General features: G+C 38.2%; 1 protein-coding gene across 4 annotated transcripts in view; it reads right to left on the bottom strand.

Annotated features, from left to right (window-relative positions):
• The window catches only part of GRHL1 (grainyhead like transcription factor 1), a 52,293-nt gene that overhangs the window by 35,974 nt on the left and 968 nt on the right, over positions 1-15,351 (bottom strand). For all 4 annotated transcript variants that reach the window (XM_049902847.1, XM_049902848.1, XM_049902850.1 and 1 more), the window contains exons 2-8: positions 12,246-12,432; positions 8,917-8,987; positions 6,592-6,982; positions 5,400-5,476; positions 3,788-3,944; positions 3,499-3,610; positions 2,094-2,188 (exon numbers count right to left, since the gene is read on the bottom strand). In XM_049902847.1, coding sequence (XP_049758804.1) covers positions 2,094-2,188; positions 3,499-3,610; positions 3,788-3,944; positions 5,400-5,476; positions 6,592-6,982; positions 8,917-8,987; positions 12,246-12,432 — 1,090 coding nt within the window. The remainder of the gene's footprint in view (positions 1-2,093; positions 2,189-3,498; positions 3,611-3,787; positions 3,945-5,399; positions 5,477-6,591; positions 6,983-8,916; positions 8,988-12,245; positions 12,433-15,351) is intronic.

Below are 15,351 nucleotides of genomic sequence, written 5' to 3'. Positions count from 1 at the left end.
AGGGCACAGGGCCAACTCTTCTTATGTTGCCAGCACACTGAGTCCTATTATATTTAATGTCAAAATAACTGTAACAACAATTATGTAAAATACAAAGTTTACTTTTCCTCCTAGTAGCTCCTCTGTAGTGAATTCATTGTTTAATCAAGCACCAAACTTGGGATAGCCTGCCGATGTTTATCTATGAGGGAGGTGGTCAACAGGAAAGCCTTCATGCAATTGTGGTAACTTAAGCTTCAGAGACTAGTGGACCCAACTTACTATATCCTGCCGCCTTAAAAACACGCTTCTGCCTTCAACGTGATGACCACAATTAGAAAGGGGAAAGCAACTGTAATACAAATTTAAGCTGGTTCTCAAGAATTTAGTCATATGGTTTTTAAAGGCAACGTTTGTTGCTGCTCTTAGGTGCTGTGGAGTGAGTTCTGACTCACAGCAATCCTACGCGTAACAGAACGAAAGACTGCCTGGTCCTGCACCATCTTCACAATCGTTGCTACGTTTGAGCCCATTGTTCCAGCCACTGTGTCAATCCATCTCATTTAGGGATTTTCTTTTTCCCAGTCCTCTACTTTACCAAGCATGATATCCTTTCTCCACAGACTGGTCCCCCCTGACAACATGTCCAAAGTATGTGAGACACAGTCTTGCCATCTGTGCTTCTAAGGAGTATTCTGGCTGTACTTCTTCCAAGACAGATTTGTTCATTCTTCTGGCAGTCCATGGTACATTCAATATTCTTCGCCAACACCATAATTCATATGCATCAGTTCTTCTTTGGTCTTCTTCATTCATTGTCCAGCTCTCGCATGCATGTCAGGTGATAGAAAATACCATGGCAAGGAAAGCCTGGTGGCATAGTGGTTAAGAGCTAGGGCTGGTAACCAAAAGGCACACAGTTTGAATCCACTGAGGCGCTCCTTGGAAACTCTATGGGACAGTTGTACTCTGTCCTATAGGGTCGCTATGAGTCAGAATAGACTTGAAGGCAACGGGTTTGGTTTTGTGTCAGGCGCAGCTTAGTCCTCCAAGTGACAGCTTTGCTTTTTAACACTTGAAAGAGGTCAAAAGCAACCTTAGGCAGCATAAAATGAAACTCTAATATTCAGCACCAATATAGACTCAGTGGCAAAGGACATACAGTGTTTTATTTCAAAAATTGTTGAATAAATAAAAGAAAAACAGAAAGGAGAGGATGGAAAATGACAGGGAGGTGGTTATAACTTTGCACCTAGACATGATATAGAAAACTCTTCCTAATATTGCAATGAATACTGAAGCTCAATCTTATTTTAATACCTGTCAAAAAAATGTGTATGTTGTGTTACGTGAGCTTCTAAGTTTTAAACAAATCTAAAGAGAGAATACCAGAACTCTAATAACTTTGGGAAGAGAGGGATTATACTAAAAGGGAAGGATGCTGTGCGCAAGGGCAGAAATGGCTTAAGAATATGTTTAATTTTTCTTAAAGGGCACTAAAAATTCCAATTAGAATTACTCAAAAGACCCTCTGCATTGGAGGCAATTCTCCCATTGTAAAGGTACAAGATAGGAGACTCTAACCTGAGTTGTATTTGCAAGGTTATGATACGAAATAAAGTATTGCTAATGATAACTTGTATTTAAGGCCTTTCTCCAAAAAACTCAAACAGCTTTACAGGCACAGCCTCAATAAGCCTTACTACATTCCTGGACAGAAGGAGATGGGTATTAACCCCACTTTGCAAATGAGGAAACAAAGACAAAACAATTCAGCAGTCAGACTCAAGGTCCAACAGGGGTAGTGGTGGACCACAACTCAACAGCTTCTGACTTCCACGCTGATGCTTCACGTGCTGGACTACATGCGTTCAAGTCTGTCAAGAAAAAGAACCTCTTTTTTGGATGAGGGAGAGGACAGAAAGGGGAGAAGGATAGTTTTTCTAAGGTCTGAGAAGTTGTTTTACTTTCAGAAAATGTAAAATAATGAAAAGAAAGTAAAGGATCCAGCAGGAAGATAAGAAAGAGCTGATGAGATAACAGCTATTTCTTCTCCCAGAGTCCTGTCTCATTTCATACACTTTATGGGAACCCCCGTGGGCTCTATCACCTACCTTTGCTTCATCGTTAATGTCCCAAGTGAAAGAAATGGCATTATAAGCAATCTCCTCGATGTTACTGATGGTATTGAAGCTTTCTTTATAGTCAGCTATTAGGGAAACGATGAAAGAGAAAAAGAAACCTGTGATTTTCAATTCCAAAATGAGATTATAGCAGTTCAACGTAAGATTCAGTTTTTACATTATTACCTCTGGATAATTTAAATTAACATTTTGTAGGCTTGAAAGCAGTTCCAAAAAAATGAAAGAAAAAGAATCAGAAATTTTCTAACAGAGGTAAGCTTAGGGATATTTAATGCAATCCCATTATGCCAGAATTAGGAAATCTAGTTCTAAAATGCTAAATAATTGTCCCAAGGTCACAAAACTTGTCCACAAAATCACGACTAGAACTCAAGTTATTCTAATTCTTCTATAAGAGAATGTGAGCATTACAAAACGTGAAAAAAAAAGTAACATTAAAATTAACAGCCATTTGTGCTACAGACAATGGTTTTATATAAAAATTGTATACATAGCAAGATAGAGGACTTTGTAAAATTACTTCAGTAACTCTGGAGTTGCACAGGTTTGCTGTTATACCTCAGATGATGACTCTGAGTCTACTGGCAGGTGCAAGAGACTAGCAATATAGTTTAGCATATAACTCGAGAGGACTGTTAGGCCGCTACAGCCACATCAGCGTTATTTTATTTGTTGATTTGGTTTTTTCCACCTTACCATTATCTCCAAACACTCAGAATCCCTTAAAATTTAAGACATCACTCCTCAAAAAATTCAGTCTGCAGAGATTGGAGAAACCCCGAGAGTATGGCCCCCCAACACCCTTTTAACTCAGTAATGAAGTCACTCCTCAGGTTCACCTTTCATCCAAAGATTAGACAGGCCCATAGAACAAAATGAGACTAAAGGGGCACACCAGCCCAGGGGCAAGGGCTAGAAGGCAGGTGGGGACAGGAAAGCCGGTAATAGGGAACCCAAGGTCTAGAATGGAAAGTGTTGACATGTCATGGGGTTGTTGACCGATGTCATAAAACAGTATGTGTACTAACTGTTTAATGTGAAGCTCGTTTGTTCTGTAAACCTTTGTTTAAAGTACAATTAAAAAAAAAAAAATTCACAGTCTGGAAAGAAAAGCACTCATATTAGCTGGCTCCACAGCATCTGGCCCGGGTGTCATATGGAAACCCATTCCATGGGGCACATATCCTTATGAAGGAAGTAATGGTAAGACAGCACTGATTCCAGGAGGCCAAGAACAGTGTTTGGAACAGATCAGTGGCTGGCATAAAAATTCAAATGCTGTCGGCAGGAAGCTGATCGCTGCCAAAAATAATTGGATTTAGAAAACTGGATGCTTGCACCTCTGGGAATAAAAGCAGACTCCTGAGCTACTTACCTATGTCAATGCATCTTTGTTTAGCAGTGTGCTGCCGGGAGTGCCAGTATTTCCAATGCCTCAGCTGATCTTCTCTGCTTTTGTCTTCAGCAAATACCACCATGACCACACTCTATCAAAGAGAATGCATTACAACATAAAGACACTGAAGGGTGAGTATGTTTGGGAAAACTTACTTAGTTAACACCGGAAACTGTAATTTTAGGCCTTCATTTAGACCTCCTTTAAACATGAACATACTAATCTCTGACTAGCTTTCCTAAGTAACAGAACTCAGAACAGAACTTACTCGAACTTTGCTGATGGGGTGGTGGATTCCTTCATTGCTGCTCACTTCCTTTAAGGTGATGGGATAGAACTGGCCTTTGTTCAAGTATGTCATGGTGCTATCTCCCGGCTTCTGCCGAAGTGATTTGGAAGCTTCTAGGGTATATTCAAAGTTGTTCCTGTAGGACAAAAAAGTCAGAGATCTCCAATCCACTGTCTGGGAAACTTCCTATATGCTTTAGTTCAATCTTAAAATGCTTCAGTGTGGGTGTATTTAGATAGCAAATGATCAGGAAAAATCCAATTGACCAGGCCATATTATAAATAGCATTTGCTACCTTTTCCATGATAAATATAATCTTAAACAGAAGTCCTTGCAACCCATAGATTCTCATACCTCTCAGATGTGGGACTATGAAATGCCTACCAGAAATTTTAGGATATGATGTCAACAATTACACATTTGGAAGTTAAGGGCATTAAAGGTACTAATAAGCAAAAAGGACTTTGGAAGGGAACTCTCACAAGACATGCAGCCAACCTGGTAAAGACCCAGCAGATGTTACCAACAGGTAGCTGGTGGTCCTGTGATTACATCTGACTTGGCCCACAGCACTTTTTTGTTGTTTTTGTTTTTAAGCGTCTTTAGCTGGGCACGCCACAACTCTCTACGTTACCTATTATCTTACACTTCCACTCATATATGTCCCTAAAATTATTTAATAACTTTCCTCGACCGGGGTGGGCAAACTACACCAGCTTCTGTAAATTAAAGTTTTACTGGCGTATTGCCATGCTTGCTGTCTATGTCCTGTCTACATAGTTTTTGTGCTACAATGGCTGAGCTGAGTGGTTTCACCAGAGACTGTATGGCCCACAAAGCCCAAAGTATTTACTATCTGACCTTTTAAAGAAAAAGTTTGCCGATCCTATCCTATCCTAGATCCTAAAGGCATTTGAGTTTGTGACGCCTGCATTTGAGGCAGGTCTGTAAGGAATGTCTCCACTCCCATAAAATCCTAGACTTCAAAAAAAAAAAAAAAAACTGTTCATTGCAAAATATAACACACCCATAGAAATGCATAAAACAAAGTTATACAATGAAATCCTAGACTCTTTTAAAAATAAATCTGAAGGTGCTGTGTTTCTAATTAACTTTGAAAATATGCACCGACCAGAGATATAATTTTGTGAGGTTAAAAAGAAAAGGCTGTCAGGTCAGAAAAAGGTTGACTTCATCTATTACTAGCAAGGCAAATAAAAAAATAACAGCTTTTATTCCCACATTCTCGCAGAATTATAGACTTTTGAAACAGGAGGGACTTGAGAAATCAAATTTACCCCCTTTGTCTCTTCTTTTAACATTTCCTTCTCCACCATCACAGAAAGAAACCAAGGGGAAAGAAAAGCACCAACACCAAGAATTAGGGAAACGTGAAGCACAGTTCAGAGGGTCCAAAAGGAAACGCACTGAAGCAAATGACCTCTACCAAAGATATGTCCACAGCAAATGTAGTAAGGTAAAATTTGAAAGCCCATGAAAGCCACCTCTGACTTATCAATATCAAATTAACAAAAAAGAAAGAAGTCATAAAAGCTGAAAATTAAAAATCAAATTAAAAGGCAACTATTACCCAGAAACACTGTCAAAAACATAGTCCTCTGAATTCATGCCAGGCATCCGCAGACTGAGGTCCGAGGGGAAGAAAACCTGAAATATCAATGTAATAAGCCACAACTATTTAACTGGTTATCACGGTTACTAAAGTCCGAGGTCTGGTACAGCAGAAAAGGCTGTGGCTTACAGCAACCCGTTACCCTTTCAATATTCGTTTTCAAATAAAAATGTAGAGTCTACAAAAAAGCGATAGCAATAATGAAAAGAATTTTTTTAAAGTTTCAAGATGAACAATAAATTAAAATAAAAAAGGGAAATATCCATTTTTCATATACCACTCAAGCAAATTAAGGCAAGGCACACTTTAAGGTACTCCCTTTAATGTGCCTGTGATTCATTACTTCTGTTTCTCATCCTTCCCACACATTCCAGTTCTGTTCAAATTCCAGAATTTGCAACCAAAATCTTAGGACTTTTAGGAGTCAGCCCTATCACTGCACCAAGTTAAGATACAGTATGGAGTTTACCCCATGGCTGAATGGATAAGGCGCATTTTCACAGGAAAGGCTACTATTCTACTCTTAACTCCTTAAGTGGAAATAGATGCTCTTTTCCCCAACTGAGACATTAAATACAATTTCAAAGATCTTCAGGCTCTAACTTTTACCTGAGTGAGATGTTCATCATCATAAGACCCTCAGAAGTATCTGGAATTAATTTATAAATTTCACACAATGCATTTACCGTTAAGATCCACCTGCCTCCCTGATTATAACAACAATCAAGAAACACCAAGCAAATACATGATCAATCGTTTTACACTAAGCCCAACTGCAGAAGTTTGTTTAGGTCTAGGACAAAACCCGAACAGGACAAGACTGTGCGAATACTTCTGTTGCCAATGGAAGAATATGTATGGGGTTCTCCTTCTCTTCCTCCAGCAAATCACTTAGCTGAAATCGTAAGCGTTAACTCAGCTGCTGGTAAGATTAGCCATATGCCCTTGATAATAAGTTCTGGTTTTATAAGGTTTAGATTTCAAATTATACCCATGGGCCTTTTCTCTTTAAAAAAAAGAAGAAAAAATCTTTTATTCCTAATCCATTCATTTCAGGCTGAGTTTCAAGCTTACATAACAAGGAAAAGGTGGAACCCAATACTTATACAAACACGCAGCCGTCTTAGGAAGATGTTTTTGTTTCCTGTACCTCCTGAACGCCTTCCTTGAAGGTCTCTGAGAAGGTGGAGTCTGGAGTACGCCTTTGAGCATTTGGGGCTTGAGCACCAGAGCTGAACTGGTCAGTATTAAGGTTCCGGTCGAAAACTACCACACGTTCGGTGGGCTCAGGATGATACACTGCCGGGGGGATCCCCACAGCAAAGCCATGTGGCTGGGTTTCTGTCTTGATGGAGTGGGTAGGCATCGTTGCTATGGAGACAGTGACTGTCGTATCAGGAGCTGTTAGATGGCCTCTCTTATCAATACCCAGCTGGTTGCCGTGGGGAAGAACAATGTTAAATGGCACATTTTTCAGTACTTGCACTCTGTTTTCTCCAGTGGAAATGAGCGGCTGTTCAGTCACATTTGCTATGCTGTTTCTTGAAGAAAAGAAGAGAAAGCTGTGTTGTCAAACGTGATGCTGATACAGCTCTTCGACAAGTTTTATTTTCTTAATGGCACTGGGCTGCTGGGTCCTGTGCAATAATAATAATTCACTTGGCAGAGAGGCCAAATAAACAGAAAATGGCACGACAACCCACACTAGAAGGCTTCATAGTTTTCAGTCAAGTGCTGTCAAAAGCGTTAGTAAAATTTCATTTGAAATACTGAGAACTCAGGAGTATCCTCTATTATACTTCATTTTGAATAATTTTAACACCAGTTTTACTAGAAGCCTGAAGCAGCACAGAATAGCGGTTCAAGTGTAGACTCTATAGTCAGACCGCCTGGTTTCAAATGCTCTGTGACCTTGAGCAAGTTACTTCATCTCTCAGTAACCAAATCCTCAGCTAGAAAACGGGGATAATAATGGTATTTACCCACAAGGTCATTATGAGGATTAAATGAGATGATATACAAAAATGTTTATAATAACACTTGGCATACAAGCATGCAAGAGCATGAGCTACTATTATTTGGTGACCACTTTTCCTAGTCCTTAAGCTTATTTGGCTTTCTCTTTTACCAGAAGGAAACCTATGATTATATTGTACCAGTAGACACATGTACATAAAATTATCTTTGGTTTAATAAACATTCTGGGCAATATAAGGTGACTTCTGATGGTTAAAATCAATCAATTTTCAAAGCTCCCTCAAATCATACAGGCTGAAAACTTTAAGGAATAAAGCAGTTTGGCAATATTACACATTTCAAGATCAATAAACTTGTTCCAACCCTGGGCCATAAATTCGCTCCTAGAAATTGATCCTAAAGAAAAAAAAAAAAAGGGAAAGGTATATAGGAAGTTATTCACTAAGGCTTTGTAATAGTGAAAAATGAAATACGGCCTCAGTGCCTAACTAAAGAAAATATGTGACAGAGATATCTAGGTTTTGCTTTAAAATATGTCTGCAGAAATAAATAAACTCATTGATTTAAAAGTTCAGCAAGAAGGAAGAATAGACAAAACAGGAGTCATTATGTTGACAATTGCTGAAGCTGGTGCTGGATATCTGTGGACTTGCTATAGTACTTTTCTATTTTTGTAATGTCTGAAGATGTCTATAATAAAAAGTAAAAAATGAAAGCCATAAACCTTTCCCAGATGGCAACTATGAAGACTAATAAAACAGCCACATGGAAAATACTTAGGAAATCTTCCAAGTAAAAGAAAGCATACTAGAAAATTCTACCTGTGAAGACAGCCACACAAAACTTGAATGCACACAGAAATCAAGCAATTGCCAGGAAAGCAGGATTCTGCATAATCATTCTTTCTTTAAATTTTTTTTATTCCTTTATTATTAATAAAACACGGGGTAATTAAAACATGTATTGAAAAGGTTTTCCATGACTATGAAGTCAAGCCTTAATTTAATTTTCTATTTAAATTAATTAATTACATATTTTGGCAAAGTTTCATCCCAAAATGTTTCAAAAATAATTTCAGCTGCAGCTTGGAATGCTGTTTAATTTACTTCATTAAATTTTACTTAAGCAGTTATTCAAGAGTCATTGGTACTTAATTTTTTTTTTTAATGGACCCCCACCTCTGCCTTAATTCACATCCGCCTTAAGAGAGTCTTCAAAACAAACAAGCGAACACTTATTACTGAAAACATCTCTTTCGAAAAGAATGCTTTTGTTTTCTAGAAAAGGCAAAAATTAAACCTAAAGAAACAGGTAACTTCTCAGGGCACTGGGATCATAGTCAGTAAATCAGTAACGAAATCTGAATTTAGGTATTAAGAGTCCAATACCCATCTCTTCCACTAGTGCTAATTCATTTAAACGGTCTTCAGCTCTCTGTCCACAGAGATGCGGCATTTTCACAGTGTGCTGACCGATGCTGCTGTACGTTAAACGTTACCTTTTGCTGTGATCTGGCTCTGGGGGCTCAACATCTGCCTTTGCTGTGGATGATCTTCTCTCTCTTGGAACCTTACATATTAAAACATACGGAAAGAACTGAGTTCTTACTCAGGGAGGTACACAGTTCACGCTAAAACACAGTTTGTTATTTTTCTGTAAATTCAATCCTTCACTTATTTGTCCAACAAATATCTACCGAATTGCCTACTATACACCAGGCTCTGGAGACATATCAATGAGCAAGACAGTGTCTACTCTCAAAGAGCTTACAACCTGACCACCAGCTTGATACGTAAAAACCAACTATTATTTAACTGCCACGTAAGCTCAGGGCATCAAAATTTACTCTGTCAACGAAGATTGGGTTTCATCTCTGGAGGGGCCTCTGGCCTGGTGTTACTCATTTATCTGCGTCACATAACAGAGAGGCTGCTGCTGAAAACACAACTGGCTCTCTCAGCTTCCTCAGTGCTCTCCTCTGCTACCCTTCCTTTCAGGTCAAATGCAAAATCAAAAGGAGCAGCCACTTCAGTTTATTTCCAAGACCCAAATGTGTTATATTTCTTTAGATATTCTGGGACTCACATTACCCAAAGGTAGTAATTCTATTATCCAAAAGACAATCTAACTCAGTTTTTTCTGTTCCTGTTTTGACTCTGCTCTTCACTATTAGTAGGTATACTGTAGATAGCAATCCAACTGAGACTTAATCCCAACGTGTACCACAAAAGTGCTAAGACATTTGAAAGTGATTTTCAATGTAAGAATTCTATTCCTACATTCATGTTTTACCATTAAAGATAAAATAAATGCTTATATCCAAAGAACTGAAAGAAATGTCAGTTCATTTAAAAAAGAAAATAACCCTACACATATCACAAGAAGCCTGACAAATGACTGCTACTAAAATTGTCACCCCTTTCTGTTAAGAGTGATGGAAAAATTAAGAATAGTTAATGGTGATGGCTGAATGACGTGATGAACCTAATTAATGTCAATGAACTGTACATGTGAAGATTGCAGAAATGAGAAATGTCCTGTTGCTTATCACATTGTCATTGAACACAGTTAAAAAAAGTCACCTGCAATGGATAGAATGAGGATTTATCTCTTAGTGAAACTTAAAACACTTTTAGGATTCTTTATTTAACACGCACACACACACACATATAACCACTACAATTAGGTCATTACATTGGTCTTTCTGGCACAAAATTTGTTTTTCTCCCATTCTTGAAAGTTTCAGTTAAAATTATACAATTTCATAGTTAATATCTTAGAAACTTAGTTTTTACACTGATTGAGTCAATAAAACAAGCCATAAGAACAACAGATACGTGACAACTTCCACTTCAAAAAAACCCTTTATAGCTAAGCTTCCCAGGCTAGGCTTTCCTCTAGCATTGTTAGTTATTATACAAGTCCCCTTTATAATCAAAGGGGAAAAAAACTTCACCTCAATCCCACAAATGCAACCAGCTGAACACATGGCCTCATACCAGGACATGGTTAATTTTTTTGTTTAGGTCCCTCCCTAATTGCGATAACAAAACTACCTTCTTTGCTCTTTTTTCCCTTCTGCATTTCTTGAATTAAGAAGACTATAGTGCCAGAATGTAACAAAAAGCAAATAACTGGTGAATCTAGGTGAAGGTATTTAGAAGTTCATTATCCTATTTTAACTTTTCTGTAGGGCTGAACATTTTCAAAACAAAAATAAACTATAAAGTATACAGACAGACAGACACACATATGCATAAGAAGACACTCATTAAGAGGCTTTACCCCACAGTTCCACATTGCTTCTGGCAATCTTGAAAATTTCCTGTCTTTATAAAGGTAGTGGTGACAACACAATGATGACATATGGTAGTTACATATGGTAACAATGAAACAAAGGCCACATGGCAAAGTTTTGCCTCCACTCAGTCTGTTTTAAATTGTATCCTAAACTCTTATTAAAAACCAAAAAACCAAACCCCTCGCTGCCAAGTGGATTCTGACTCACAGCGACCCTACAGGATAGAGTAGAACTGCTCCATAAGGTTTCCAAGGAGTGGCTGGTAGAATTAAATCGCCGACTTTTTGGTTAGCAGCTGTAGCTCTTAACCACCGTGCCACCAGGGCTCCACAAACTCTTAACAGCCATGCTCAAGTATCTGCTATTGGTCAGAAAGAAGAAGGCCTAAATGAATACAATATGCTAAGTAAAGTTCTACAGGAGACAGCAAGTTGTACTGAAAAGAGTAGGGACTTTGGCATAAAACAGACCAGGGCTGAAATCCTGGCTGCAACACATACTATTTGTGTGACCTCGGAATTTTTTCTCATCTTCAAAATGGGGTAACAGCGCCTATTTTGCAGAGATTCTGAAGGGATTAATAATATCCTACATTCTGGTAACGTGTCCAGCATAAACAGGTCACCAGTAAGGGGTAGCTAAGATTATTAAGATGATGATGACGATGAGATAGACTAGTAATATAATTCCAAATATGAAAACCATGTAAAAATCCATTCAGAGGACAAATTATATTTAGTTTTATTTAATTTCTAATTAATTATATTTAATTTAATCCAAATCTCTGGAAACAGGCTACAAAATATATTCTGATATCTCAGAAGTAGAAAGTCCAAGACTAGAAAATAAGGTTTTTTCATGAATCTTATAATCAAATCAAATGAAAGACTCTACAGTATCATTTGGGGCAAAGGAAATCATTCTGACTACATACGAATAAAGGTCACAGCACATGTAAGTCAACCACAGTCCACTCTTTAAAGCAATAAGAATTACCTTGGGTAGAATGTTCAATACCAATAAGATACATCGACCGTTCTCTTAAGAAGCCCTGGTAGCTCAGTGGTTAAGTGCTCAGCTGCTAACCAAGAGGCTGGCAGTTCAAAGCCACCAGCCATTTCACCAGAGAAAGATGTGCAATCTGTTTCCATAAAGATTACAGCCCTGGAAACCCTGGGAGGCAGTTCTACCCTGTCCTATAAGGTTGCTATGAGTGGGAAACCACTCAATAGCAGTGGGTTTTTTTTGTTGTTGTTTTTTACTATCCTCTTTGATGGTAGCTTCATCTTTCAGATACAGCCGAAACAGCTGGCTGGTTCACAAGTTCTAAAAACAACCTTTGATTCTATGACTGTAGATTTTCAGCTTTGAACCACATGAAGTCAAAGTACTCATTAAGCTATTTATTATAGTCACTACAGAGGCAACTATATTACATTCTGCCAGCAAATTACTGTTTTATATGTTGTTGAATCAAGTGCATCTGGGACTGTTGTTAAGGGTTTTTAAAGAGGGGGCAAAGATACCTTATAATAGTCATAGAGCAGGCCCAGGGCAGCTGCGCTGTCTTCATCTCCGTTGATGCTCATCATGGCTTTGGTTGCGGCAGTGAGAGGGTTTTCCAGGAAAGACTTCCAGGCTTCATCCTCGCTAGTGTAGGAGCGACGCTGTGGATAAAGTGCTTCATTCTGAAGAACCAACACTGGCCGTTTGCTTTAGAGAAATTAAAAACAAAAATTACCACACTCTAAGGCATTTCTAAGGAGCCCTGGTGGCGCAATGGTTCAGTGCTCGGCTGCTAACCAAACCATCAGTGGTTCGAATCTTCCACCTGCTCCACAGGAGAAAAATGTGGCAGTCTGCTTCTGTAGAGACTTAAAACAACAACAACGACAGAAAAAAAAAAACAAACCAAACCCACTGCTGTCCAGTCGATTCCAACTCGTAGCGATCCTATAGGACATAGGAGAACTGCTCCTTTCCAAGGAGCACCTAGTAGATCTGAACTACTGACCTTTTGGTTAGCAGCCATAGCTCTTAACCACTATGCCACCAGGGCTCCCTCTGTAAAGATTACAGCCTAGGAAATCCTGTGGGGGCAGTTCTACTCTGTTCAATAGGGTTACTATGAGTTGGAATCGACTAGTCAGCAATGGAATTTTTTAAGTCATTTCTACTATAAGAGATCAGAAACTAGTTTTTAAAGAGCCAACCAACCAATTCCTTGACATTTAATGGGAATAAAATAGTCTATTGTTTCATCCATGACCCTAGTAAGTCAAATTAAGACAAGACCAGAAGACAACACACTGAAATGCAAGCCAACGGGCCAGCCAGTAGACCAGGGAACCTGCAGTTAACCTACACATGGAACTCAGGATATACTACTTGGCAAAAGCAAAAAAACAAAAAACTCCAAGAAAATGCCAGGCTATCCAAACACTCTACGTAAGCAAATATGAGAACATGGTAAGGCAAAACAGAGCATTTATTCTCTTCAAGTCTATACCCTCTTAAATAGATTATATATGGTGTAATCATCATGCCACTACATGTTATTTCTCTCTCCTTTGGGTGCCTATGTCTTAAAACATTTCCTACCTAATAAGCGGGGAGGGGTAGGAGGAGGTGGAAATAAAAAGGGATAGTTCCTTTAATCCTTCGGGGTAAATGAGAAAGTCAAAATATTCTACTGATCACCAGCAGATTGAGCATGGAATGTGGCCAAAGAGGACTGACTGTAAACCAATAAAGAGGCACACTTTTCTGGCAAGGGAGTTAACTGTTTATCTTAGAGATAAACACTTAAGAATCTACAACAATAAATGAAGCTGGTGAACAAAAAGTTAAAAAAAAAATGTGAGAAAATCTATTTTTTAAAAATCTTTACTAGTTTTCCACACTGGGCAAGAACTGTTTCATTTTAACACTGCAGTTTGGTGGGGGGAAAAAAATCCACACAAATGAGCTGAAATCTTCGTGAAGCCTCATAGCAGATTTAATTTAAAAGATTAAAGCAAACACTACTGATTGCAAAAACTTGAAATGTCAACAGTCTCAACAACTGTTCAGTTGGTACTATTATATAAGTCAATAAACAGAAAAGTAGAACTCTAACTCTAGCGAAATGAAGCAGCTTTCCTTTAAAAGGAAAGAACAAACATTAAATTTAAAATGTTGAAAACTACTCTGAACTATCACTGTTCCAACTAACAAGTTTAAAGATCAGTTCTCCTGGCAACACACAAATGAAGTATGTAAATGGCCTAAAGGTGACCTACCTACTCTAACAGTGAATGTGGAAAGATTATCTTTTCAAGTAATCAACAAAGGTTAGGATTTGGCAGTCTTCCAGACCTTTAAAAACAGATACAGACTCAGAAAAAGAACATCTTTGAAAGAGGGGGGAAAATCCAACACTTTAATTAATCCTCAGTCAAATTTCAGTATTATTTTGGAGCCAATTTTTACTCACGTCTAGGCATAAAGCCTTAAGAGCTTACATTTGAAGAGGAAAGAGGTCTGGAGGTGGTGTGCTATTTTAACACAAAACAAACAAAATGGGTTGTTCAAAGCAGATAGTATGTTCAAAAATGGGAAAGATTATTTATGCAAATCTCAAATTAAAAAAGGAAAAGGAATATATGGAGAGACAGTCCCTGAGCCACCAAGACCAGACTGCAGCAGTTACTGAAGCAGTGGTACCATGTGTGATTTACTGGTATGCTGCTCAACTATTATTAGTAGTGTAATAGCTGCTTCCAGAAGATGATGACAGCGCTTGACTCATTCACTTCTAGTAATGCTAGTTTTTCAGCTTCCCTTCTCCACCCCCATCCAAAATTTGTACAAGGAATAGAAAATAAATATTTTTTTGCAAATGGTTTTACATTTGTAATCACCCTTAAGGTGTTTTACATTTCCAAAGTCTGCCTAAGGCCAAAATTTTAGCTTTGGAAATTTTGTCCTATCTGAACGAGAAGTCACGAACACAAAGCCAGTTGCCTTTCTTTCCTTATATGACCGTCAGGCTGTGATTAGTCCTAAAGGACCATCATCACTTTCAGGTGAATTCTCAATCCTTCAACAACGACCTCTCAAAAACGTATGAATTATATTCCAAATGACCATTTAACTTCATACTCTACAACACAAAAACAATCCATTAAAAATATTCCATAAAAGTGATCTTTAACACTTACAAAACATACGAATTGCTTTGGTCTAAACTGCCTAAAATTTTTTTTTTAATTTTGTAATCATTTTACGCGTACAGAAAAGCTGCAAAGAAAATAGACTATCCCTCGCCCAATTTCTCCTAACGTTACTATCTTATATTATCACGCTGCATTTGTCAAAAAATACTTCTTTATTACAAAGCAATTCCAAAAGGCATTTTTGGAAGTACTTCCTAGTTTATTGCCCTGCTTTACAAGTTTCGTCCTCTTGCTATTTCAGCGCATTAAAAACATGGCAATCTGTAATTACCATCAATGATGCAAGTGGCAAAGTAACTCCTACAGTAGTTGTTTCGTCCCCACAGCTAGTGAAAAGAAAACACCAGGACACAGGCGCGCTCCAACCTTCCCCTAAATTTCTATTTCTGAAGGTTGTATCAGGTCTGCCCTATTA

This window comes from Elephas maximus, chromosome 12, assembly GCF_024166365.1.
Source record: "Elephas maximus indicus isolate mEleMax1 chromosome 12, mEleMax1 primary haplotype, whole genome shotgun sequence".
NCBI lineage: Eukaryota > Metazoa > Chordata > Mammalia > Proboscidea > Elephantidae > Elephas > Elephas maximus.
The sequence above is the reverse complement of the archived record's forward strand: the minus strand, read 5'-3'. Positions and strand labels throughout refer to the sequence as shown.